This window comes from Gracilinanus agilis, chromosome 4, assembly GCF_016433145.1.
Source record: "Gracilinanus agilis isolate LMUSP501 chromosome 4, AgileGrace, whole genome shotgun sequence".
Taxonomy (NCBI): domain Eukaryota; kingdom Metazoa; phylum Chordata; class Mammalia; order Didelphimorphia; family Didelphidae; genus Gracilinanus; species Gracilinanus agilis.
The window spans coordinates 26,072,354-26,100,002 of NC_058133.1; the positions used below are offsets into that span (position 1 = coordinate 26,072,354).

Genomic DNA, 27,649 nt, shown 5'->3' on the forward strand with positions numbered 1-27,649 from the left:
TTATTTTTTAAAAAAACTTTTATTAAAAAAAAATGAAAGCCAAATAAAGGTTCTATTTCTAAAATGACACATTTATCAGGTGACTTCCCCAAGGCCCTTCACTCTAGGACCAGTGCTGGAGTGACCTGGGAACCAGGCCCTTGAGGTGAAATGTGGGATCCCCCAGCATCCCTGCCCAAGCGTCCAGTGCCACCTAGGGTTCCCCCACCCTCTGACAGCCCAGCAAATAAGCCCAAGATGGAGAACAATTCTCAGTCTCCACATGGGTTGGGAACAAACCGCCTTTTAACAGGCACTTTCCACCATGGCCTTGCCAAGAGTAAACAGTAACATTTTAAATATTATTTTGGCTCCAGTTCAGGAGTTTGTCAACAGTGAAAGCCTGTGGCTCTCTTTCCCCAAAAATAGCCACTAGTCAGAACCACTTTCCCTGCCCATGAAGTCATCTGCTGGTGATTCTTGGCTGTGCCTAAGCCAAAGAAACCTCCACCTTTGTAAGCCCAGGACAATGGATGGATCAAGGTCAACTGAACAATTCACAGACTCAAAGGCTTGCAGCAGCCGTTAAACATTCAATCGAAGGCCAGCAGGTGAGAAGGCAGAGGGTGAGAGCTCCTCAGGTGCCTCCTTATGTCTGGAGAGGCACTTTAGAACCAGGGGACTTCCTGTAGCTCATAAAATGCATGTGAAAGTCTACAAGGATAGACACAGCGATCTGGTGTACGTGGGGCTCTGCCTGGGCATGGTCTCGGATATCTTCCAAGAGCTGCAGTCCACCCTCTTCCATGAGCATCCGGCAGTACTTGGTGGCTAAAAGAACAAATAGAGAAAAGAGGCAGGCAATGAGGTCCCTGAGAGCCCTTGGACACAAGAGTATACTCCCTTCTTGCCAGCCTCTTATCATTCTGAGCCCCATGAACAGGGTTACACTCAGGATGGCAGAACTTCAAACCAAGACTCTATCATAAGTAACAGCACTGAGGACTAGCCCTGCTGACAATGCTCCAGGATCTATTCCCAGAGATTTAGGCCACCCTCCTGCCCTCCAACCCCCATCCCCACCGAAAAGGCCCTCTCCTCTTGTCCTTTATTTAGGTAATTGATCCTTAGCCCCCAAAATCTTTCCTCTATCACTTTTCAAAGTTTTTTAGGATCTCTCACATGTCAGAGAAGGGCCTGAGTCAGTAAATATTTGATGATGGGGTTCCTATGCCATTCAGGAATGCCTTACTAAAGTCACAGTCCTAGCCAGCGCCTGAAGACACCTTTCTGGGGAAGGAGAAGGCTTCTATTCTCATCTAATGTCGTGCTTCGGTAGAACCAATCAATGATATGTGGCATAACAAGCCTACTGCCAGATTCTTCAATTCCTATATAAAGGGCCAGTCTTGGGATTTCCAGAACAGAATTAACTACCCAGCATTTTCAATAAGGGGGAAGGGGTCAAACATTCTGAGACCAACTCTTCCTTGGACACCTCAGTGTTCTCCCTATGGCAGCTGGCACAAGTGGCTGCCCCACAGTCTGAACCCTTGAAGAGCTTCACTACCCCAAACACTCACAGTTTCCTTGTCTCCAACCAAAATGACAGGTTCCCATAGCTGCTGCTTGGGTGGCTCAGTCTAAATTTCCTCTCTCATTCTGGTCCTCCTCTTCTAGACGAGATCCAGTTTGGGAATACTGTTCCAAGCATACAGTACTCAACGGGCAGGCAACAGATCCTTGGAAATGGCGCTCAAGACTATATTTGTTTCCCTACATGTCACATCACGTTGCTGACTACCATTCTCCCAAATTGTTTTCTACTATCTCTTTCTAAATGCTTCTTCCCAATCATTCAGTACTGAATACAATTTCTCTTTTGAATCTGATTTTAAGACTTCACATTGATCTCTAATGACAATTTGTGGGGTCAGCAGCAACAAGTCAAAGTGAAAATGTAAACAGAAAAGACCATTGGAGCAGAAAGATCCGCAGGTTCAGAAAAAAACTGAGCAAGATTTGAATCAATACAAAGACCCCTTCCAGCATTCTCCAACAACCCCCATTGGCCCAATGCAGCCTGAAGCCAACTGGTCATCACTGGCACAGCTGTCCATTCCTGGCTATCTAACATTTAATCACAGTGCTCTGAGATTAACACCAATTTCTCAACCCTTAAATGAACTATTTTTCCTTGGTCCTCCCCCTTAACTTTCTGACACCTGAACCCCCTGCCTCAGCATGGTATCCTGGTTTGCTTTCCATCCATGTGCCCACTCTTCTGATCTCCTTGTCACTCACTGGGGCATCCGGATAAGCCTTCTTCAGAGAAATACAGGTGCCAGGTACAAACCATCCCCCCTGCCTAGAACACATTCCCTTCCCATAATACCTGACCTACAGTAGGTACTCAATACTGACTGCACACTGACTGTCCCCTTGGGATGCTGCCATACTGGCTGACTGCCACTGATGCTTCCCTTTCTTGTTGTTCACTGCTCCTCTCAAAGAAATTCACAGAAATCTTGCAGGAATTGAAGTCAAGTCTGCTGGCCTAAAGTCTATACTCTATTCTCAATGGGACCCCACCACTCCTATAATCTCACTTCTGTCAGATAGCAGCCTAAGCTCATCCAGACCTTTAACACTGCCAACATTACTCAGAATACTTTTTATATTCATCTTTGTAGATATGTATCTCAGACCACGCAACACAACAAAAACGCAACTTACTATCTTTCTCACCAAGCCTGCCCCCTGCAAATCTCCTAAGGCATGGCCAGGTCCCCAAACTTGGGGTCAATCTTCCCCAACATATCCAGACCAGTTGCCAAATAGCACCATTTCTAACTCCTAAACTTCTCCCTTACAGCCCCTTCCTCTGTTCACCCAGCAACCACTTGTGTTCACTTCCATTTTTTAAATATATCATTCAAGAATCTCATCACCTCTCATTCTGACCACTGCAACTATTCCACCCTTCCTGCATGGGCTGCTAAATTAATATTCCTCAAATATAGGCTGGACCACATTATGTTCTCCTGTTCAAAAATTTCACATCGTACCTTAAATGTCTCAATTCAAACACCACCTCTTCAGTGTGGTACCCAGTGCCTACTCTCCCCCCCCCATGCTGCCATCTCTTAAATTATTCTTCCTGGACTGACCTGCTAGTCTGTTCCTCTCCCATGCCTATGTCTTTGCAGAGGCTCTTTATCCCTTCTATCTAGCCCTGACACCACTCCATCCAACCACTCCAACTTGCTAGACATCTATTTTTTCCTTTTGGTGAACAAATAAAGGGTGCATCCTGATGTAGGTCACTCCCAGCAGAATGCAAGCTCCCTGCAGGTAGAGCTTATTTTATTTTTGTCTTTGTACCTGAATTCAGCAGAGTAGGCCTTTCATAAACTTTCATAAACAAACAAACAAAAAAAAACTGCAGCAAAAATCAACTTAGCCAGCATATTACCCGTGCTGTTGAGTTCCCTAAAATATAGTCTGTTTGGACCTGCTTCTCCTTGCTAAGCTGAACTTAAAGGGAAAAAAAATCCTAAAGAAATTCTCCTGCCACAGATCAGGGAAGATAAGAGGCAAGCCTAGTCAGTCTCTCTCAAATCACTGCCCCTCCAAAGTCTAGAATGGGGCAGTGGCTGAAAGGGTTAACTTAGTCATGTGGCTTAAAACTCTGCCCCTCTCTTCCCGCCCAGTACATACGATTCTTGCTGCAGACGTGATGCATGGCCCACAGTGCCCAGAGCTGAATCTCAAAAACTGCGAAGTTGCTAAGTAATGGGAAAAACGACTTGAAGGACCTATGGGTTCCAAAGAAAGACATTTAGAAATTAGGCCAACGTTTGGTGATTTGGGAGTAAGTGAGGTAGGGGAAATGATTAATATTTTCCTCCAATTAAAAACAAATTAACATTTATTTTAGTCTCAAATTCACTGTCCCTCCCTCCTTTTGGATTTAACAATCATTTACCCACTTCTAATGTTTGACTACTATAAAGTGTTTCAAATCCCTAGGATTACCATTAAGGCATACATACATGAGAAAGCAAAAAGTGCCAAGCGATGGAATAATCTCCTCCAAGTCATGGGGTCAATGGAAAAGCCATAGCTCTAAAGGTCATCCCACCACAACACAATGCCAAGCATCCAATAGAAGCTTAGTTACTATGGAAAGGGGAGGCTTAATATTTTGAATGATGAGTCAACCCCACTATCACCTGTAAGTCACCAGTGCCACCATCTTACAACTTGGACTGGGCCACTTCAGCACTGTCATATACTGCAAAGATAAGAACAAGCAACTGTCAGTACATGGGGCCTAGCAGGCCAGGCTTCAGAGTCAGGCTGGGTCAGAAGGGGTATTCCCCTACCAGATCATCTAAAATAGTGCTCCTCTGGAAGCCACTCAGGGTCCACGCCTCCTCCCCCAGAGGGATGAGATGGGAAATGATTCCAGCTGCAAAGTAGCTCACTTCCATCTCCACACTGTGAAGTAGTCGGCTCACATGGGTCATCAGGCTGCTCATCATAAGCTCAGAGGACAATTCTTTGACTTCAGCAACATTGTTCTACAGACAAGACAGACCCACAAGACTTGGGGATGGGAAAGGAGCAGGAACGATTATCAGCATCTCGCTTTTCCTCCCTCATTCTATTGACTAGACATTTACTACTTTATCAAATTAGGTATCACCAAACGGTATGGAGTAAATGGCCACTCAGATCCTTTCTAACAATCAAATTCTGAGTCCCTGGAATTTCAGAGTAGGAAGGGACTTCAAGGGTGAACATCCCCCCAACTGGCTAACCAGTGTTTGGAAACCTCTTCATCTTCCTGTGACAGCCAATTAATTCCCTTCCAGACAGCTATAATTTCTTCAGAACTTTTTTCCTGGGCTGTTAATAGCATTTCTCGGGCACCTAGAGCAGAAAGGAGTCCTAGAGACTGTCTATTCTAACCCTCTCATTTTAGAGATGAGGAAACCGAGACACAGAGGGAGAAAACGGATTCAAGAGAGCCTAAGCACTAAATGTCAGATCTGGGATTAGAACCCAGGAGTACCCACATGGTTCTTTAATCCACACTCCCAGCAATTTATTGTGCTTTATTAAATATGTAGTTCACAGACCTGGCTACGATTTCTTCCAACTCATAGTTTACTAGAGAATCTAGGGACCTAGGGTATCCTCACAACAAAAGGCTCATGTAGCTAAGCAGTTCTGGTCCTCCTTGGAACCCCCCAAAAAGTCATTTCTCTAAGGTCTCTCAACTTCTTGATGCTTCTTAAAGCACGAATATAACAGTTATTTGAAAGCTCTTTGGTCCAAACCATGTATCATGCCAATTTAGTACCCTCTCTCCCAGCAGCATCCTCAGAGACAATTTGATGGTCCTTCCATTTGGCCCTGTAGGAAATCATTAGAAGCAATAGGAGAGGTTGCAAAGGGAAACATTTATACGAAAATAGTGGGTTCTATTTCATCAGGTCTTCAAGTTAAAAAGGTGGATGACTACTTATTGGGTTTATTATAATAAGCAGAGATATTTCAAGTTCCTTCCCTCTCTAAAATCCTGGAATTCTTTGATTTGAATCTGAAGGCATGGACCCCAGAACTCAAAAAAGGCTCCTCTGCAATGTTGGAGACACAAAGAAAGACAAGAACATGGCAATTAAAATCAATAAAATACCTATCATAAAAATATGGGTTCCTTTGGGTTATAAACAAAAGCTGAAGCTGTTCCTTTGGAAAAGTTACTGAGATTCTCATTATGTCATACTACCTAGGGTGAGGAGCCTAACTGATTAGCCTGTTACAAATGAAATTAGATGGACATCTAGTAGTTGTGCCCACCCTCTTTAGCAATATGAATTTTGGCTATTAAAAGTTTTAATGCTCTATTCTGTTTTAGAGTGATCTTACATTTCCATATATTGTACAAATTGCAAATGGAGATCATGGAGAGGACAAAGAACAGGGTTAGCGGGTCCAAAGGATCAGGGAAAGATGGAATGATTAAAGACTAGTCCTGGTGACTAATGGCCTCCCCTTTCACCTGTCAGGTGGGAAAGAATCCATGGTGTTAGAAAATTCTTAAACAATCTACCCCTCCTCTGAATAACTTGACAAATAAGCATCTATTGAATACTTAGAAAACAAAATATCATCTTTCCTGTGGAGCTGAATTGGAAATTGCCAGTATCAAACAAGAGAGGAGAAAAAAGGCTAAATAGGGTCTGATGAAGGAAAGTTTATAACTATCTAGGCAGAAACAGAGAAGGCTTCCTATAAGGGGCAGCATTTGGAATATACTTGAAAGGCTGAATTCAGAATGTCTAGCAGCAAAGCAAGAGAAAAGGCCTTAAAAGAAAACTGTGAGTCAGAAGGGACCTCAGAGAACAGAAGGTCAAAGTTCCAGAGGTGCTTCTCCATCTCATCCAATCCGTGGCTGATGGGCTCAGAGATGGAAGAGAATATATCTGTCAGGTTAGTGGCCCAACTTCTGCCTTGTGCTCCTTTTTGCACACATTCCATTCTTTCCAGAGAGATAATTTAGAATAGTAAAGTGGGTGCTTTAAGTCTCCTTCCCAATCAGCATGGTTTCAGAAGTGACTTGACCGTGGTCACTTAGATTATCCTGGAAGCAGGAGTACATAACTTGGGTCTTGCGACTCCCAGCTTAAGGTGCTTGCCACTATACTTTGTATCATATCACACCTACTCTATGTGGTATTATCATATCCATATCATATCCGTGGCCTTATTTTGTAGGTCAAATTTCAGTGTCCACCATTGGTAAAGAAAACCCTTGTTCAGACAGCATACTGATACAGGTGATAAATGCCTAGGAAATAGCAATTAAAGACCTTCTTACCTCCAGACAAGATGATCCAATTACTCCAACCATCTGGTGCTAACGTGAAAAATGCCATAGCAAGCTCATAATTCTATAGCTTTTATAGTTTAAAAAGCCCTTTCTGGAGATAGCACAAATATTATTATTTCCATTTTACAAATATAGAAAAGGAGGTAAGTTCTCACACCCAAGTTTCCTGAGTCTCGGTCATTTCTCCCTTTTCAGAATATGATGCTGGAAAAGCCCTCAGTCTGTCAAAAGTCCAACTTGCATCTGAACAGAAGTTACTACCCTATTATTTATAATTTTATTTTTTTACCACTATTTATTTACCACTCCTGGGCCAAGGACTGCCCGGATGAAAAAAGGAGGAGGGTTGGGCGTGGGGCTAGCAACCCCACCCTGTAAAAACTACATCTGCTAAAGAAACTGCAACCTAAAGCAGAGGCAGCTGGGCTAGCTCAGTGGATTGAGAGCCAGGCCTAGAGACGAAAGGTCCTAGGTTCAAGTCCAGGCTCAGACACTTCCCAGCTGGGTGACCCTGAGCGACTGTGTGTCCCATTGCCTACTGGTTGTGGCCCTATGCTCCTAGAATGGAGTCCCAGGATAAAAAAAAAAAAAAATTATAGAAAACTTTTAAAGGTCAGGAGTTCTGAACCTTTATAGCATCAGGAACTCTTTAGAAATTTTGTTGAAGTCCATGGATTTCTCAAATAAGGTTTTTAAATGCATCAAACATAACAAAGGTTTAATAAGGAAACCAAAGGCTCTCCCTCCTCTGCTCTCATCAGATTTTTCTTGTATTCTCCTTAGACATTGGTAGCCAAAATGATTGCTTGCTTTCACACTGATGACCAATTACACACAATAGGATAAGATGGTGGACTACTGAGTCTTGCCATTTGCCCCTGGCAGTGTTCTCCCAATCTTATAGTGCTATCATTTGACCTGTCATTGTTCCAGGGTCTCACCCTCTGCCCCAAAGCAAAAACATCCTCTAGGTGTGGTCTGTCCTAACTAAAATGGAAGGGAACTAGCAACATAGCAAGTGCTTAACAAATGCTTTCCCTTTCTGTTCAAACACATTCCAGTTTTAATCAATGTAACATTATGTAATAAGACTGTAAGCTCAATGGGGGCAAAGACAATCTCATTTAATTCTACAGCTCTCTTTAGTGCCCACTGCAAGTTTTTCAGTTCTGGAACTGGATTTCAGGATGGGGGTCTTCCTTTCACCATATAGTCCATCCCTGATTCTACATTCCAAGTCTTAAACTGCTTTGCTTCCCTGGCTTAACCTTGGAGAACCAAAGGTCACCACCAGCCTATGACCAAGTATTGGAAGAAGGCTTTGGTGAAGGATCTGAGGGAAATGAAGGAAATCGGGGAGCTACACTGTTCTAAAAACTATGCCCTGGCAGAGAAAGGTGCTGAGTGTTATTGGCCTAGTTTTAGGTTTTTATCACTTTTCTTAGAATGTCCTTTTTATAGTTCCTCAAGGTTTCTAAATCTCTTTCCACATAATATACCCCTGTTTTGTGAGGCAAATCAAGAAAATATGATGATTTCCATTTTTTAGAGGAGACTAAGTCCAAGGTTAACCAAGAAATGTCACAAATAGGATTTTCAGCATCCTACTCATGGAGATCATGTTCCCCCTAGATATAGGTTTCTTACATTTTGCTTTCATATTTTTAATTTAAAAAATTTCTTGAATGCGGTTCATATTAGTTGGAAGAATTTGCCATAATTAATTCCACGGAATTCCTACATATCTTACCAAAAGGCCAAGAACTCTGGTTTGTATTGTTGATTCTGATGGGAAAGTCTGTCAAAAGAAACATCTCGTGATCAGTAACTTCATGGAGAAGACTGGAGCTCCGTGTAAAGCCCACCCTTTCTGTCTGGTACCTCCAATACTTGCACAAAGATGGCCAACCCTTGATTCTCAACAAAGTGCATACAGGTGGCTGGAGACTCATCAGTGAGGTTCCACAGTGCTCTCAGGGTAAACGTGAGGGTAATATCTTCTAAATTCTCAGAGGTCTTCTGCTTTACGATTGCCAAAAGCTCCTAAAAAGAAAAAAGAGGAAGAATGACATGTCCTGCCTTCACTCAAATTGTCATAAAAATCTGACTTCATGGCTCAGGTATATCATTTGGTCCCAAATGTTTCATTAGATTAGACCAGTGATGGCAAACCTTTTAGAGATGGAGTGCTATGCCCCCTCCCCCGAAACTCCCCCAAGTTTCATGCTCCCCCACCCCTTACCCAGACAGGAGAGAAGTGTTCCATTGGGCTATTGGGCAGAGGGGTAAGTGAAGTGAGGAATGTCCTCAGGCGCATGGAGAGAGGGAGGGGAAGAGTTCCACCCCAAGTCCTTCTGGCTTTCTAATAATGAACTCTAGTGGGCAACTACAGATGTGCCTACAGGTCTCTATGTACCCTTTTTGACACACATGCCATAGTTTGCCATCACTGGATTAGACCATTTCTGGAAGCAATTAATGCCAACTGCAAATCATATCTGAAGCTGTGTCAGTTCCCAATTCAATCTGATGACATGTAGAGAAAAAATTTATCATTTCATCTACACTAAGAAGATGATGCCCATCATTGTCTATATACCACATTCTGTCATAGCAGTCTAGGTCAGAAAAGATCACCCATACATTGGCCTAATCCACAGCCTTTAGGGAGTGCCACTTGAGAAAATCAGATTTATGTTAATATGTAATTATGTAAGTAATATCTAATTGAACATTAAATAATTTGGGATTAAGTGCCACTAGAATTCAGAGATGGAAAGAGAACTACATCTCATAAATCCTCATTAATTCAGCATAAAGCCTTAAAAAAAAAAATTCAACAAATCTTAAGACTTTTCATCCTCAGATATTTCTGAAACTGTCCTGTTCTAGGTTTGAATGTGAGTGAGGCTGAATCAGGAATCCAACCGATCAATTCTGACTGAGTGCCTGCTATGTGTTGGGCTAAGAGATGTTGTCTTCCTTTAAGGTTGTAAGGAAATCTATATATGTACAGAGGCAGCTTACAACTTATCCAGAGCTGAAGAGGTCACTATGGCCAAACACACTCCATGCATAGTGATCCTTCCCCTGGTAAGAGGCTCTCTGGTGTTAGCCAGGCTTGTACCCCCAAACACGACCCCCCAAACTGCAGCTACTGGCATGTCAATGAGACCTAGAGTCATGTCTGCTGTGCTGAGGCACTGGAGAAAGGTAGTAGTGGATATCTGACCACAAATTAGCAGTCTAGTACTTCGGGTAAGTGTGCTGGCTATAGCAAGAAAACTCAAAATGGAAAAGAAAACATGCCTGTCAACTCACCCTGACAACAATGAAAAGCTCTGCCTTCAGCTGTGCTGTCTGTTCAGGAGAGAGCTGTAAGCACAAACAAGGATTGATTAGCTTCATTCCATCAAAATTTGGGAAAGATTGAGACCTGGCCCAGTACTGCCAAATTTCATACCTGAAGGGCTAGAATAGAGATGACGCTCACTGCCATTGTCTGCATATTCGGGTTTTCATGCTTACAAAGCCATTTCATAACAAACTTGGCAGCATCAAACCTGAAAAAATAAGTTCTGACTTTTCCAATCCCCTAAATCAAATGAACATTGTTGGGGGAAGGGAAGAAGGGGTACAGACATGACTACTACCCCATGATCAAATACAAATCCCGGAATTTCTTAGCTCTGAAAACAAGTGTAGGGTTAAAGTTCGTGAGAAAACATTCTGAAGCCTTCAAAGGCAATGGACAACTTAATGTCCACAAATCAATTAAGACTAGTAAGTACCCCCAACAGGCTTACCAAACTTGCCACTTGCCTGTTAAATGGGACATCTTGAAGAATTCTGGCATTGGTCAAGGAAAGAAGACAATTCTTCTGTAGCTTTTTAGGAATCAAGAAAAGTAATTTTAGAAAGAGAAGTCACTTCCAACTATACAAAGTCTTAATCATTAAATTTCGTTTCTATTCCTCAACTATGAGAATAGACTTGAACATCATGATACCTGAGGTCTATGATGAGCAAGTCCGCTGGGTACTTTAGGAACTAAATTCCTTTGAGGGATCCAAGATGGATAGCTCTGCGACCAATCAGTCTTGGGAGATTCCACTTCGGTCAGCAGCCCCGCCCTTACCATTATCCTACATCCAGTTCTGATGGATTTCCTGAGCTGCCCAAGGTTATAATGATGATAACCATAGAACTCCAAAGGGTTGGACTCTGGGCCTAAATCAAAGGCAGTTTTACAAATAAAAATGCTAGCCCTGATGGCTGCACCATCTCTCCCTCTCAACTACCTATCCTGATCTCATCAAGGAACAGAAAGAAGCTCTGAACATAAATGAGTCCATAAGAAGTGAAGAATGATCTGGTATTGTTCCTCTGGACCATCCCTGCCCAGTAACCACTATATATTTCACACTGAGGACCTACTTTCTGCAGGACCATTGCACTTCAGTACTGGGAAGGGACAGAAAACTTAAGGCCTAGTCCTAGCCCTCAAAAGAACTTAGATTGAAATTGGGGAGATAAGACATATAGGCATCAATGTTAACATAAAGAACAGTTAAGAATAAATGGCAAAGGAAGAAAGTACCATGAGAGGTCAGGAGTGTGGACTGTGGTAGTGAGGAAAGGTTATAAGCTGGACCTCAAAGCCTGGCAAGTGTTTAGACAGAGAAAAAGATGACTGAGCCCAGATAGAAAGGAGAACAACATAAGGGTCATGGGAATGCACGGGGCACAGATACATCTGAACCATCTTGTCTTTAGGCACATCAGTGGGGTCCATTTTATCAGCAAGGTTTGGGAAAAATAATGGGGACTACACAAACAAATACTCTCCAAATGTGCCTTTTCCTTTAATTCACAAGGTTTCTCTTGGTGCATAAATAAAGTAAGATGAGAAACCCACCAGAGAAGTAAACAGTTTCTTGCACTCTTCCTTTTTCTCTATTCTTAAGAGTTAGGTCAAACACTTTATTTCAAACTACCTCCTTGACACTAATATGCTGCTGGTAGAACAGAATTAGTTCAACCGCTCTGGAAATCCATTTTGAATTACACAAAAGAAAGTGACTAAAATGTCCCTTCCTCTTGATCCAGAGACCCCAAGGCTAGACATACACCCCAAAGAAGTCAATGATAGAAAGAACGGTTCCATATACTCCCAAATAATTATAGTAGCAGAGAACTGGAATGAAATTACCTGCTGGTTATTAGGGAAATTTTTTAGGGCCTTGAGAAGTAAATGGATGACCTCTGACAACAAACGAACAGGCATACCCAAGGCCAGACCCTGGCGGGTTAAATTGAGGGTACATGCACTGGCTGTGAACTGTACAGGCAAATCCAGAGGGTGATTCCTCATTCCTACAGCCACAAGCTAAAGAAGAACAAAAAAAAAAGAAAAGTTACTACAAGATGATACTCATCTTTCTGAATCCAAATCTGGCCTTAGTCGTTAATTATGTAACCCTGGGAAACTCCCTTACCCTGTTTGCCTTGGTTTCCTCATCTGTTAAATGAGCTGGAGAAGGAAATGGTAAACCATTTCAGTATCTTTGCCAAGAAAACCTCAAATGGGGTCATGAAGAGTCAGAGACAACTGAACAACAATAAGTACATAGAAGGATTTCCTCATTTTGTGAAAGCACTTTAAAGAGATGGATAGTAACCATTAAGTACCCTGAATATGTATGTATCAAAGTACCAAGAATACGAAAATCGAGTTTGTATACTGGCTCAGTTGCTTAGTGGAGCTGGCTATCAAGTCCTTCCCACTGATACTTCTGTCAGTACTGGTTATGCAACCAGATTAAGTCTCTTAATCACTGTGCTTCACTTCCCTTATCTATAAAAGGGGAACAGCATCACCCATAATATTTGCCTTCCAAGGTTTATGTAAGGATTGAATGAGACAAGAATCTATAGCATTTTGCCTATCTTGGAGCTCTGTGCACAGATTAGTCATTTCCATCTAGTCCAATGGTTCCTAAACTTTTTTGGCCTACCACCCCCTTTCCAGAAAAAATATTGCTTAGAGCCCCCTGTCACATACTATCACCGCCCCCTTACAGTTATTCACCACCCCCAAATGCACCTGTGGCCATCACTGCCCCCCTGGATCACTGCAGCGCCCACCAGGGGGCGGTGGCGCCCATTTTGGGAATCACTGATCTAGTCTAATCTAGACTGGTTGTTCTAGGTTGGATCTTTGCTCATCTCACAAGATGACCAGAGTACCTTCTAAAAGCATCTGACCAATCTGCAACTCTATCCTCCATTAATTAATTCGTCTGTTTCTTCACAACTCTCTCAGAATTAAGTTTATATATTTTTTGCCAATTTGAGGTGGTACCTCAGGGTTGTTTAATGTGTACTCTGTATGCAAATAAACCATTTTCAAATGGATATCAAATTTGTCTTTTCTTCTGAAAATGATCTACTCATATCCTTTGACCATTTATGTAAAATGAGAATTACTTCTGTAAATGCCTAACATTTCTTTACACTTTTACCTATTCTTACTTTTGCCAATCTATTATTTATAAAGGTATATTTATTTTAACAAAATGTATCATAACTGTTTATACCTAAAGCCTATAGAAAAAATTCCTCCCATATTTTAAAGTAATTATTACTATCATCAAACTATAATTCATTGAGTTATTGCGCATAAAATATATGTCTAAATTTGAAACCAGGACCTCCTGTCTCTAGCTCTGGCTCCCTATTGACTGAGTTCCCCATGGTACATTTTTAATGAACCCTTTCCCCAATTTGTGTTTCTTATAGAATTAACTAAAGCACTCCTTTTTAAAGCTAGATCTAGATGGATGTCAAGCCTCTCTTCTGTCACATGGAGCTAGTTCTCTATTTTTACCCCCAGATATCAGCTAAAATTAGTGACAATTACCTGGTAATGGATTAAAGCCTATGATTGCAAGACTAGTTTTATTTCCCCTAACATACCCCTTATTTATTTCTGCTTATTTAAAAAAATATACATTTTGTCATTACTTCTATAATTCTAAAATGAAACCTCATAGTATTTTGACTGGCATTACAAGTGAATCTGGAGAGCTGTCATGTTTACTCTATTTACTCTGGCCCATCTCTGAATACTGGTTATTCCTTCAAATAAGTCCTATCCCTGTTCCCATCGCATCCAATCGACCTCTCGTCAGAAAGTTGCTGTATGATTCTGAGCAAGTCACTTAACCTCTCCTGGCTTCAATTTCCTCATCCTTACAAACAAGAGAATACACCTGCATCATGTATTTAGAGCAGGAGGGTCAAACTCAACATAGAAACAGGGACATTACACAATCTTGCATGGTAGTTTTGCACATAATTTTTTTTTGCATTTGTTTACTTCAGCGCTTTTTTGCTGTTGATGGTTGTTGATACATGCCTTATCCAGGATGTAACTTTTATTTCTTTTCTCCTTTATTAATACAGGTATTTTTCATGATTTTTTCACAAAAAGTAACTCATTATCACTGAGAAGTCCTTTGGTGTGTGCTGGGGAGCCTGTGTGCCAAATCCTCTTTCTTTGCTAAGAGTCCTAGTTCTGTGTGTACCCTTCTTGCTTTCTTTGGTTTTAAGATTCAGAGTGAAATAGGTTTTGGTGTTACAAATCTCTTTGCTGCCAACAGCATCTAGAAAGGTGTTGCTTCAACATTTTATACTGCTCATGAAATTTAGATCCTAACCTGCATTCTGGAGTTATAGAAATCCAGGATAAAGCTATTAGCTTAGATGACTATTTTCCGTAACTACCTCCATGCCATTAGGGAATGCATCAGAGTAGGCTCTTAATATCCTCTGAACCAAAATGAGATGAGAGGGAAAGCCTTCTCATTTTAAAAAGAAGAAAATTTGGCCAAGACTTGTCTCATCTTCTGTTCAATTTAAAAGCAATGAAGGTTGTAAGCACCTTGAAGTCAATAATCACGACTCACTCATCTTGGTATCCTAGACAACTCTAGTAGGTGGTCTCATACATAATGTCCAATGAAACAAAGTACTTGAATAAAAACATGGGGAACTAACAGATATAGTTACTGAAATCAAGTGTGAAGGACATGCATTTATAGAAAATATATCCACTATCCCAACATCATCATTGCCAACAATTTAAAGAGTCCCTACAGTGCTACGGCAATAATGCAAGAAGTTTAAGAACTCACCAATAATAGTCAAGTTCAGGTTAGTTTTTATAACAAATATTTCCATGTTACTCTGTATAAGACAACATAACTATTTATAGACCCACACACCCATCTGTCTTCCCTTTTACTTTTCCCTACACTGCTAAATTTATGTCCCTCCATTCTATTCTCACACACTACATACAACTGCACCCAAACTAAGGGGAGATTTTTAAACACATAACAGAGACAGACAGAAAAGAAGGCATCAGTCAAGAGCCATACCTGGCTTGACTGAAGAAACTCTTGTGTAGCAAATGAAATAGGGTCAACCAAATGGCCCAGAGCTGAAAGTTCAAACCACAAGCTCCCATTTAAGCAAGCACTTTCTAGTTTACAAAGTGCTCTGCCTCCTAGGATTGTCTCAGAAACAAAAGATGGTCTAGCAGGTTGTCCTAATGCCTTTCATGTATCTCCCCATTTTATAGAAACAGACCTGGGGAATGAAATTACTTAAGCAAAGTCACACTAAGTCCAGGATTTCTGAAGTTGAATCCAGGGCTGTGTGCTCCCTATAACCCAGATGCAAAAAGTTGAGACCAATAGAGAAATGGTCAGTAGCCAGGCCCCGCCCTTCCTTTGCTTCCTCCCTCCCTGCCCATCTCCCATCCCTAGGTGAGAGGAAAGTATTAACTCCTTAAAAACCCCAAAGGCATCTAGTTAGAAGACCTGTCATTCTCCCCCAGGCAGCGTGTTATGATTGTGATCACCAGGAAACACAGCCTAGTAGGAAGCATATGACTCTTCTCCAACTCTACACCCCAACAGATTCCAGGTTTACCAATCAATGTTAGGCATTAACTAAGTCTAAGGATTGCTTCTTTCCTACACATGCCATCTTCCACTCAGGTGCAATGTTACCTTTAAAACAGCTGGCTTGGTTATTTGCATATAAAATGTCTGGGTGAAAAGCCGGATCAAGGCTTCTTTCATAAAGCACACTCTTTCACTGTATCTCCTCAGAGCTTCGGAAATCTGACTGACATTTGCTCCTCCAGCAACCTTAAAAACAAAAAGTCCAGAAGATTTAAGTTTTTCTTCCCTCTGGGCTTTTTAAAATAGACTTTAAACTATGACATTACTGCAGAGATGACTCCTAGATTCACAGAATGTTTAACAGTCAAAGGTACCTACAAATATGAGAATCAAACTACGTGGAGGTACTGATACTCGTACAGTCTTATTCAACCTTATTTTAAAGGTAAAGAAAACAAAAATTTTAGAAAAGATTTCAATAGAATACTATTCAATAACCTGTAATTGTAAATTATTTTTTAAACTGGCAAATGGGAAAGAATAAGGAGAGATAAGGAAGAAACATATCAGTTACCAAAGGGGCACAACAAAATGACTGTGTTTAGGAAACAAGAAGTGAACTTTTTGGTCTTCTGGAATTGCTCTAGTCTGAGATTTCACTGAATAGCCCCTCCCATCTATGATAAGAAAATAGATTCCAATGGGAACCATACACATATTTTGAAAAGCTATGTGATATTAATAGATTCATAGTGCCTTCATTTGCTGCCATGGCCAAGAAAATTTATCACACAAGGTCATGAATCAAAAGCTGGCTATGGGAAGACATAAGGATCCCAAGGCTTAGTGGGCCCTCTTAAAGTTTAGGCTCAGCAGAACCTGATCATCTCCAAGCCACTATAAAGTTTCTAAGGATGTTTAATGGAGAGTAACTATTTGCATAAGGTTAAAAGTTTAGCCTTTCAAAAGGTAGTCTATAAACTTAATTGGTAGCAAGGTGGTACAGTGGACTGAGCTTGGAGTCAGGAATACTTGAATTCAAATCCAGTCTTGGATAATTACTTGTTGTGTGATCCTGAGCAAGTCATTTGACCAACCTGCCTCAGTCTCCTCATCTGTAAAATGAGAATAGCAGCAACCAACCCCTCAGAGTAGTGAGAACTAAATGAGATAATATTAAACATTGTTTTGCAAACATTAAAGCATTTAAAGATAAATGCTAGTTATTACTATTGTTTATATAGACTATGAGCTCCCAAAGAACAAGGAATGTTTTTTGCCTCTTTTTATCTCCAGCACTCAGCACAGGGCCTGGCACACAAGAGGTGCTCAATAAATGGTTGCTGGCTGGCTGAATTGGGAAGGAGATAACTCATACAAAACATATGGCTTCAAAGTAAATGATTAATCCATATTCCCAAACTTCCATGTTCCCTTTCTCAAAAACAGCACAATCTCAGAGCTCCATTTCCTGAACTGCCTAAACAGCCAGTCTATCTTCAGAGGCATGAGAAAAACCCATATGGAAACTAGAGGTATGAAGTAAGATCCCAGAAGACAGGATCACGGGATCACAGCTCTAGGAGGTCATCGGGTCCAATCTCCCCAATTTACAGATGAATGAACTGAGTCCTAGAGGTGGTTAGTGAATGACAAGAGGCAGGATTTCCAACTCAATCTCCTTCCACTGTCCCACACTAGCAGGTGGGAAATTTACCCAAAGCTGACTTCCACCCCTAATTCCTTCTGGCCTTCCTCTGCCAAGGGCAGGGCAGCTTGCAGAAAGACAACAATGAAGTCAACAAGTCCCACAGAAAGCTAAGTATATGGCACTGACAAAGCAGGGCATCACTAGTTATGGACAAGGGACCAAATCTACATTTCCCCTTCTCTGGTTACCTATGCACATTAGATTATAACACACCATGAGGCTGGGGTCGGAGGTAAAGAAGTCGGAGTAACCCGCATCAGTAGCCAACAAGCCCACAAACTGCATGGCTGGCCGCTGCCGGATGAAGGCCTCAACAGCTTCATCAGTGATTTGTTTACCGCCTGAGATATCGAGTGACAAAATATTGGGCAGGATGTCTGTCTGTTGCAGCAGATGGAAGGCAAGGTCCGAGGTGAACTGCTGATCATCTGAGATGTCCAGATGTACCAGGCCTTTGAGTTCTCTGATGATCTCCAAGACTTGTGGTGTTGGCATCGTCAGGCACTTCAAGTAGTGCATGGTGAGGGATTTGAGCCGATTTTTGCAGGCCAGGAGAGCAGAGAGGTCAGAGACTGACGTGTTGGAAATGTCCAGGCTCTCTAATCTCGGCAGCAAAGCCACATCTGCAAGGTCCCTGTTCTGAAAGGGGATATTGGAAACACTTAAAACACGCAGGCCAATTAACTGGCTGAAGCGCGGCAACACAGCCTCTTCAAGAAGCAGATTTCCCGAGTTCAGCACGAGGCATTGGAGGTGATGCCGAGTCCATGGGCTGCTACCAAGGCTATTCAAGATGTCTGGGATGGTGAGGGTCACACCCACCCCAGTAGCATCCAGTTCTATGATTCGGTGATGGCAGAAGGCTTTCTGGAAAGCAGCTGCGGAAATATTGGCCTTCCGGATGCACACTTGTTTCAGCTGCATTTGGGTGCCTTGGAAAATGCCCACCGTTCGATCGTTCAGCTTTCCTACGAGAGAATTGTGATCCAGATCTGTTAAGTTAAATAGCAACTTATAAAACTGTGCCTACTCTGACCCTATAATACCACTACTGGGTCTGTATCCCAAAGAGATCATAAAAAAGGGAAAGGACCTACTTATACAAAAATATTTACAGCTGATCTTTTTGTGGAGGCAAAGAATTGGAAATCAAAGGGCTTCATCAATCGGGGAGATGGCTGAACAAATTGTGGTATATGAGGTGATGGAATACTATTGTGCTGTAAGGAATGATGATTTCAGAAAGAGCTGGAAAGATCTATATGAACTGATGCAGAGTGAAATAAGCAGAACCAGGAAAACATTGGACACAGGAACAGCAATACTATGGAATGATCCAAGACAATTCTGAAGGACTTCTGAATGCTATCCACCTCCAGAAAAAAAAAACTTTTGGAGTCAAATGCAGATCAAAGCCTATTATCTTCCACATTAGTTTATGGTTTTATTTTGGGTTTTTGGTTTCAGATGTGTATTTTCTTACAACAATGACCAATATAGAAGTTTGTTATTCATGATGATACATGTGTAACCCAAATCAAATTGCTTACTATCTCCAAAAGGGTTGAGGGAAAGAAGGGAGACAACTGGATTTTGGAAAACATGTTGAGAATTGTTATTACATATAATTGAGAAAATAAGAAACCTTAGAATGAGTTTTTTAAAAAGTTAAATAGTATCTACTTCCAGGCTGGATTTAAATCACTTATCATAACTATGATGATTAAAGCACTTCATGTTACTGAAAGGCTATTGCATTATCCTAACCAATTCCCTCCTTCACTGTGGCAGTGGGAAACAGCAGATCCTGTCAAGACACATCGGAAATGTTGATAACGCTGATGAATGGTGTGTCGTGTCCCCGCCCCACCCCCCCGCCTTCTTTTTAAGTTTTCTAAGGAAATTATCTTCAGATCTTACGGTTCCTCTTACCATGGCCAGGGAACAGGCCAGACACCCCCACCCCCACCCCCATCCTCTAAGTATCATCTCCTTCCTAAGCAATCCCAGTAGGCCCCTTTGTACCCTTCCTCCCAGCACTTACCAAAAGGTTTTGGACTACATATACGAAGTACTTTTTTTCTTTCTTTCATCTAATAGAAATAACTTAAAATTTTTTAAAATATGAAGACAAATCAGATACTTCAGTTCTTTCATGGACGGAAGGAGCCCTCCAGCTTAGACTCAGAAGTCCCAGATTCAAATCACAGATGACAATTCTAAACCCCCTGAGCATCTCTCCTATGAGCCACCATTCCATCATTTACCCAAAAGTGGAGGGTATAAGTTGGCAGCATAACAGGGGTGCAAGCTCTGCTTACAGAGCCCTTTAAAACCATCTACTCTGGTATTCACCTTAGGCCAGACATAGCCATGTTCATGTGTCTTTAAGGAAGAAACTAAGGCCCAGCCCAGAAAAGGCCAAGGGATCTGTTCATGATCATGTAGCAGGTTCTAAGATTCTAGGATTTGGGGCCTCTATCCTAAACGTACCTTTTTCTGACACCTCAAACTAGTAGGAATGAAAATCAATCTCGAAGAGGGCATGAGGCAGAGAGAGCTATTATACTTACACAAACACGTATGCCTGTGGGAGCTCTAATGTAACAAAACTCAAGGGTGCCTCCCAATTAATCACTAGATATCACAGAATCTTTTAAAAAATACTCTAAAAGGGCAGTTAGGTAGACACTTCCTAGCTGTGTGATCCTGGGCAAGTTACTTAACCCCTATTGCCTAGTCTTTACCACACTTGTCTTGGAACCTAATACTTAGTATTGATTCTAAGACAGAAAGTAAGGGTTAAAAAAAAAAATGGGACTGGGACAGCACCTACAGACTAGAATACACTTTAAAAAAAAAAAAAAAAAAAAAAAAAAAAAGCTCTTTAACTTCTGTCTAAGTATCAATTTATTATTTTTTTTTTAAACCCTTACCTTCTGTCTTAGACTCCAAGGCAGAAGAATGGTAAGGGCTAGGCAATGGGGGTCAAGTGACTTGCCCAGGGTCACACAGCTAGGAAGTATCTGAGGCCAAATTTGAACCCAGGACCTCCCATCTCTAGGCCTGGCTCTCAATCCACTGAGCCACCCAGCTGACCCCTAAGTATCCATTTTAAGGCTGAAGAATGGTAAAAGTTAGGCAATCAGGATTAAATGATTTGCACAGGGTCACTTAGCTAGGCAGTGTCTGAGGCCACATTTGAATTCAGGTCCTCCCAACTCCAGTCCTGAGGCTCTATCCACTATGCTCCCTAGCTGCCCTCCTAATGTACTCCTGCTAGTTTGTAAACTAGTTTAGACATTCAGAAAAGCAATCTGGAATACCCAAAGCATACCCTTTGGGCAAGACCACCACTAGAGCTATCTCCCAAAGAAATAATAGGAGAACGGATCAGAGGACCCTAGCAAACTTCAGAAGGGACTAATGGCCTAGTCAAATGTGCAGAACCAGGAGCCTCTTTCTATGATGACTATGGTACTTGAATAGAAAGAAAAGCCAAGAACTATAATCAATGCAACGAGCAGTGACAGATCCGAAGTCAGGTATGAAACATGATTTTGTATTTCTTTGGGGAAAGTAGAAGACCAGAGGTACAAAACAAAGATGCATTTCCTGACAGAACCAATCCAAAATGAGTGTGTCGTGCCTCATACTGTTTTTGTTACAAGGAAGAGCGGGGTGGAGAGAACAGTACTAAGTGATATAAAAAGAATACAATGAAATATCTGAAAAATACACAAAAAATAGGAGAGTTAGACAGGAAGAGACAAGCAGGTCAACATTGTGGGAACCAGATTAAATATAAAAAGGGGGAAAAAAGCTTATGTAACCAATAATCCTTTTTCTGAACTTTTGTATACAAATGCTTGGCTTTTTGATGATTTTTCTACTTCATATTAAAAACAATGTTGCTTCATCTAGCACTTTTAGAAGGAAACCTCAAACCCAAACAAATAATATTGGAGAAGGAAGTGCAAAAGGAAGAAAGAGAAAATTCCAAAATGCTGGGGTTGCTATATTAAGGGGAAAAGAAGTCTAGAATGTTAACATTTTAATGTACATTTTCTGGCCCAGATCCCACATAAAAGCAGAATCTCTTTAACAGTGTCCCTGACAAACTGTCATCTAGCCTTTGGTATAGCACCATACTAACAGGGAATTCATTCTTTGTATTTTTAAATACTTTGTTTTGATATCTTATGAACCCCTTGCACACACCCAGTTGAATTCCCCTCCTTGTCACTATTGATGTCATCATCATCACCACTACTCACATACCAACCCTGAAAAGATGATTGACTTAAAGTACATGCAATTTTACATTTTTATGAGTTTTTCTGCTTTTTAAAAAAAGGAGAAGTGTGAAGAGTAACCTAGGTGGCTTAATGGATAGAGCACCAGGACTGGAGATGGGAGGTCCTGGGTTCAAATTTGGTCTCAAAGACTTTAGGTGTGTAACTCTGGGCAAGTCACTTGACCCCAATTGCCTAGCCCTTAATGCTCTGCTGCTTTGGAACTAATACTAGTATCAATTCTAAGACAGAAGATGAGAAGTTTGTTTTGTTTTGTTTTGGGGGGGAGAAGAGGACCCAATGTTTCTGATCCAAGTTCTGCCATTTAAAATGCTCTTCATTTCCAGAGTTGTAGTGATGTATACTGTTCCATTGGTTCTTTTCTGCCCTTTCTGTCTCCCTTCATACTCAACATCTCACACTTCTTTACTTGCCCAATATACAAGAGTGCTATAACTACTCCTGCCAGAGTTTATAAGAGAAAGGTATACCCATTGCCCAAATGGGCAGCCATAGCTAGCTCATACCCCACCTCACCTCCATTTACTAGAACCCTTAAGATGCTGCTTCCTACTAATATCCCTCACTGCTTTCCTCTGCCTGTCTCATGAAATTACATCATATGTACCTTGTAGATAGATGCCTGGGAAATAGAAGCCTGTTAATAAGTGTTTGCTGATTTTTCACATTAAAAAAAGAAAAGTTGGGATGAGAAGATATATACAACCCACACCTTTGTGGGGATGTAAGGTCAAAAAATTACACATAGATGTTTTCGAACTCTGCCAATAATGTAATCAGTTGTGCTGACTTGCTTTTTTCTTAAAATACCATTTTGTTCTATGCTCTAGGGGAAGAATACTAGTGATTCTATGGTGATGTAAAAAAAAAAAAACAGAAAATAATAATAAAAACACTTTGAAAAAGTTAAAAAAAAAATGGAAAAGTGCCATGCAATGTGTAACATTTGAGAGCCTTCCACCTCCATGAGGAGGTGGCTAGGATACCCTCTCAATCCCTTTACCTGAGTCATGCTTAAGCTGTGTAATTTTGCTTTTTGTGGGTGTGGTTCTTTTCATCTACATTTTGGTAGTGACTGTGTATGTTATTTTCTTGGCTTTACTTAATTCATTCTATATCAGTTCATGTGATCTTTCTGTCTGTATTCATCATATATTTAATCTCTTAGAGCAAAGTAATATTCCATTACATCCAGGTGCTACAATTTCTTTAGCCATTTGCCAAATGGTAGGCATCTACTTTGTTTCCAATTCTCTGCTATTAAAAAAAAAAAAAGTGCTGCTTTAAATATTTGTTGAATTGAGTAACTTCTTTGTGCATTTACTGTAACCCTCTCAGGGGAACATCAGTTCTCTGAGGGCAGAGACAGTTTCATTTTTGTTTCTGAAACCTCAGTGCTGGGAGCAGGGCTTTGAGCAGAGCCAAAGACCACATGGAACAAATGGATCTGGGTCCACAGACAACTGATGACATAAAAGAAATATCCAAAAAGATGGAACTGTGGCTCTCTCTTCAAATAAGGAAATATGAGAGATGAAGACAAGAACTTTCCATTATTGATGCAAAAGATCTAATGAAGATTCATTTGGCAATATTAGTAATAACACAATGTACCTACAGTTATTCTCCAAAAGAAACCTTTCAATTCTGAGGAAGGCTAGATGAGCCCAGATCTTTTTGACAGTGATAAAGACATGCATTCCCAGTTCGATGCCTGGCATAGAGATGATTGTCAATAAGTTTTAAGAAATAAGTACTACAATAGAAAAGAAATTCCAGTTTTTAATTATTTTAAATCATTTCTAGTTTCTTCTGCTAAATAAAAATACGTATCAGTTATCAGTTGTCTAAAGCAAATCATTACCTAATAAGTGAACAATTAATGATTTAAGTTCTTTATTTAATGAGGAACAAGGGTGAGGTAACTGAGAAGGATCCAGGGGAAATACCTCTTACAAAAGTTTTCAAGCACTTGTTGCCAACATTTTGTCTGGTTGGTTGGATCTGGCTGAAGTGGATTAGGTGAGGAAGAGGCTAGGGTTGGGCTTGGAGTAAGGAAGACCCACGTTTAAATCCTGCCTCTTGTAAAGTGCCCCTGGGCTAACTAAGCCTCTGTGGGTCAATTTCCTTCTCCATAAAAAGAGAATATTGCCCCACCAATCTCTCAGAGAAGTCCCAGGATCAAATAAAGACAGCCAGAAAAAAGTGCTTTACAAATCTCAGTGATATAAAAATGCCATCTATTATTAGGCTGATTTAGAATTATAACAAAGATAAATGAAGCAATTCAGAAAAAAAATTTCTGGAATTTAGAATTTTCCACATTCTGTATTTATAATTAAAAAGATACACTTGATAATACTGAACTTTTAAAGAAAAATTAAATCATGTTTGTTCACTTGGGATTCATTTCTATGAATTTCAAGCTTGGCATTACACAATAAAATCTCTCCCAGCCCTGCAATAAAGTGAGTGAAAAAAATCATTTAAAACAACCAAGCGCATATTAGGTATACTTGAATAGATTGGCAACTTTTATCAGTGTTGAGAACTCTACACGACAAAAGCAACAAAATTCCAACTGCAGGGTACTTTTTTTGAGTCCAGACCACAATGGTGTGGGGACCTCCCAGTGTGGAACTTCCCGGTAGCTAGATAGTCCTAGAGAGTTGTCCTGGAGCACTGAGAAATGAATCAATGTACATACAGAATGTGTCAGAGCTAGGACTTGTATTTATACAAGTCTTTCTGATCAATGGTCACAGTCCTCCATCAATTTTTTAATGGTTCACTTTAAATCATAATTTGTAACTTTCACAATCATTGAGCACGGTTTACCTGCAATTTTTTTGCTATGATGAAGTATTGCCACTAATATTTTCAGATACTTTTTTCTTGGGACTACGTACTAATAGTATTGCGAGGTAAAGGATATGTAAGCAATGTTTTCTGCTTTTTCTAAGGTTCTTCCAAGTTCTAAAATGCCTCTATTCACTCTTGATTAGGGAAATTCAAATGAAAACAATCATCCCATACCTATCAGATGGGTCAATATGACAACAAAGGGAAGTGATAAATGTTGGAGGGGGGGACACTAATAATGCACTGTTGGTTGCATGTGAACCAGGGCAACTATACCCATAGGGCTACAAAACCTGTGCATAATACCCATTGATCCTGTAATATCACTACTAGATCTGTATCCCAAAGATATTTTTTAAAAAGGGGAAAGGATCATCTACTTGCACAAAAATATTTGTAGTAGTTCTTTTTGTGGTAAGAAAGAATTGGAAACTAAAAGAATATCCATTAATTGAGGAAAGGCTGAACAAATTATGGTATAGGAAAGTGATGGAATACTACTGTGTTCTAAGTAATGATGAACAGGATGATTTTGGAAAAAGCTGTTAAGACCTTCATGAACTGATGCAGAGTGAAATAAGAAGAACTGGGAGAACATTGTATAAGGTAACAATATTTTTATTATATTATTATCCACCTCCAGAGAAAAGAATGGTTGGAGTTGGAATGCAGATCAAAGCATACCAACTTCCACATTAATTTGTGGTTTTATATTGAGATTTTGGTTTTATCTGAGTGTTCTGTTACAATAATGACCAATATGGAAATATTTTACATGATAATACATGTAAAATCTAGATCAAATTGCTTATCATCTACAGGAGGGGAGGAGACAATTTGGATCTTATAATTTTGGAAAATGTATGTTGAAAATTGTTATTGCATGTAATTGGGAAAATAAAATACTTTTAAAAAAATGAAATCTCCATCTGCCCTTCAGCTTGAGCCCAATTTCATTCAACATTGACTAAATAACCAAGATGCACAAGGAACTATCTAGTATTGGGGATACAAAGACAAAAATGAAAAAGCAGTTTCCTCATGCACGCGGTGGGTAGTAGTTGGCATGGTTCATAACAAAATGATAAATTTTAATAACAAATGGCAGTTTTGCTATTTCCTTGTAGGCAGTAAAAAGGAATTTGGTTTTGTCTGTAAAAAAGGAAATAAGAGTAGGGAAGGGACTAGAAGACCTACCAAGATCCCTTAGACCTCTAAAACTGAAGCTCAGAAACAGTAAGCATATAGTATAGGGCTTAAAAGTAGGAGACTTGCTCAGCCACTAAAAAGCTACATGACAAATGTCAGACAAATGACTTCCCCTTTCTGGCCCTCAAGTTCCTCATCTGAAAAATATGAGTGTTGGTTCTAGAAGAGCTCTAAATTTTCCTTCTAGTTCAAGATTTCTATGATCCTATTCAGTTTCTAATTTATTCCTCTGCAGGCCATCGCAAAATATATTTCAAAGAGATGACCCTTTTATAATTATTTTTTACAACAAAGTCATAAATCCTCCAGAGAACAAAACCTGAGAGAAGCCCCCTCCCCCCCCCCCACTTAAGCCATTTCAGACTGAACAATAGACATTTAGGTATTTGATGGTCCCAAGTTGGGTGGGACTAGTAGACCAAAATCAAATGTTAAGTACCCTTTTGTCCTAGTAGTTTCTCCCATTGAATCAAAATCCTCACCCAGGTAGCCCAGCCCTAGGCTGGATCTTTCAGTTTTGTGTCCATTGTAAATCATCAGCCTCTCCCAGATAATCCAGTCAGGGACTTCTCATTTCTTTGTAGCCATAGTAAAGTCAATCAATCTTACTTCCTAGGCTAAACTAAAGTTCCCCAAATTCTATAGTTCTTTGGAGAACTCAACTAGGGCAGTTGGTCCCCATGGCCCCAGGGTGTAGGCCCTGTGGAGTTTTTCGGGAGTTTTTCGGTGATGGGCTGGGTGATAGCAGCCAATTACTGGACCTACCTCCTTCCTGATTAAAGACTTTGGTTTTTCTGACTACTTTAGTAGTTCTGTTTTTTTCCCAGACTGACATACCAAAGAAATTTCAACTACTGATACCAGATAAACTACATTACCATGAACTGTCATCATCTGCAACAGTCGATCAGCTACTTCCTGGGGGAAACTTCCCAGTTCATGCAGGCACAAGGTCCCATCTTGTCTTTCTGAACAGAATCTCTCCAAATCAGTAGCCAGGACAATCAGGCAGATGTCAACCAAGGAATAGGGAGATGCTTCCTCCTATTAAACAAACCCCAATCAAATTCACTTTATTAAAACAAAGAAACTTAAAATTACTAAATATTATCAAACTGAGAGACCTGGCCAAATAGTTAAAACAAGTAACTTTTGACATTTGTGATAATTCAACACAAATTCCAAAACCTACTATATGTGCCGGCTATTGTGCTCAGGTCTGGAGATAAGGCATGTACACAAATAAACATAATAAAAGGTAAAATGTGATGGGGCAAAGAATTTAATTCTTAATTTTAATTAACATAATACTTCATAATCAAAAAGTACTACTTCACATACACCATTCCACACCCCGTGCAATTTCATCCATGATGACACCTAAAATTAATCTCATTTACCTCTTAGAACACAATCTAGGTTAGCATAAATGTATTTTGGATAGGTATGTTCTCCAGATTATGATTAGCCAATTTCATCTACTATAAATTTATGCTTCTGGTTTAAACATAAAAGATTCATCTCATTCTTTTCCAACTGAACCAGACCTTTTCTTTCTTCTCACATTCTGAAGGCTGATGACCTAATTCTTCATCCAATGGAATCTCCTCCTCCTCCAAAGTCCCAACTCCAAGGGCCCAGCAGATACAACCCCCAAGGCCATAGCCACCAGCACCTCCCCCTTCTATCCAGT

General features: G+C 40.5%; 1 protein-coding gene across 1 annotated transcript; it reads right to left on the reverse strand.

Moving 5' to 3' along the window:
- Positions 1–27,328, reverse strand: LOC123245805 (protein zyg-11 homolog A-like). Its single transcript, XM_044674805.1, has 14 exons — positions 27,317–27,328; positions 26,835–27,000; positions 17,783–18,537; positions 15,964–16,104; positions 12,096–12,272; positions 10,706–10,770; positions 10,347–10,446; positions 10,205–10,258; positions 8,765–8,926; positions 8,634–8,681; positions 4,368–4,565; positions 4,215–4,276; positions 3,700–3,797; positions 1–810 (listed from the first exon to the last, which is right to left on the reverse strand). The coding sequence occupies exons 1-14, from the start codon at positions 27,326–27,328 to the stop codon at positions 629–631; spliced, it is 2,220 nt and encodes a 739-aa protein (XP_044530740.1). The 3' UTR covers positions 1–628.
- Positions 27,329–27,649: the final 321 nt, after the last annotated feature.

Bases quoted from the DNA above. Each gene is read 5' to 3' on its own strand.
- LOC123245805 (XM_044674805.1), bottom strand. The intron at 8,682-8,764 runs GTACCAGACAGA...TTCTTTTGACAG, and splicing joins TCTTTGTGCAAGTATTGGAG to ACTTTCCCATCAGAATCAAC. The intron at 4,277-4,367 runs GTAGGGGAATAC...TTATCTTTGCAG, and splicing joins GCACTATTTTAGATGATCTG to TATATGACAGTGCTGAAGTG.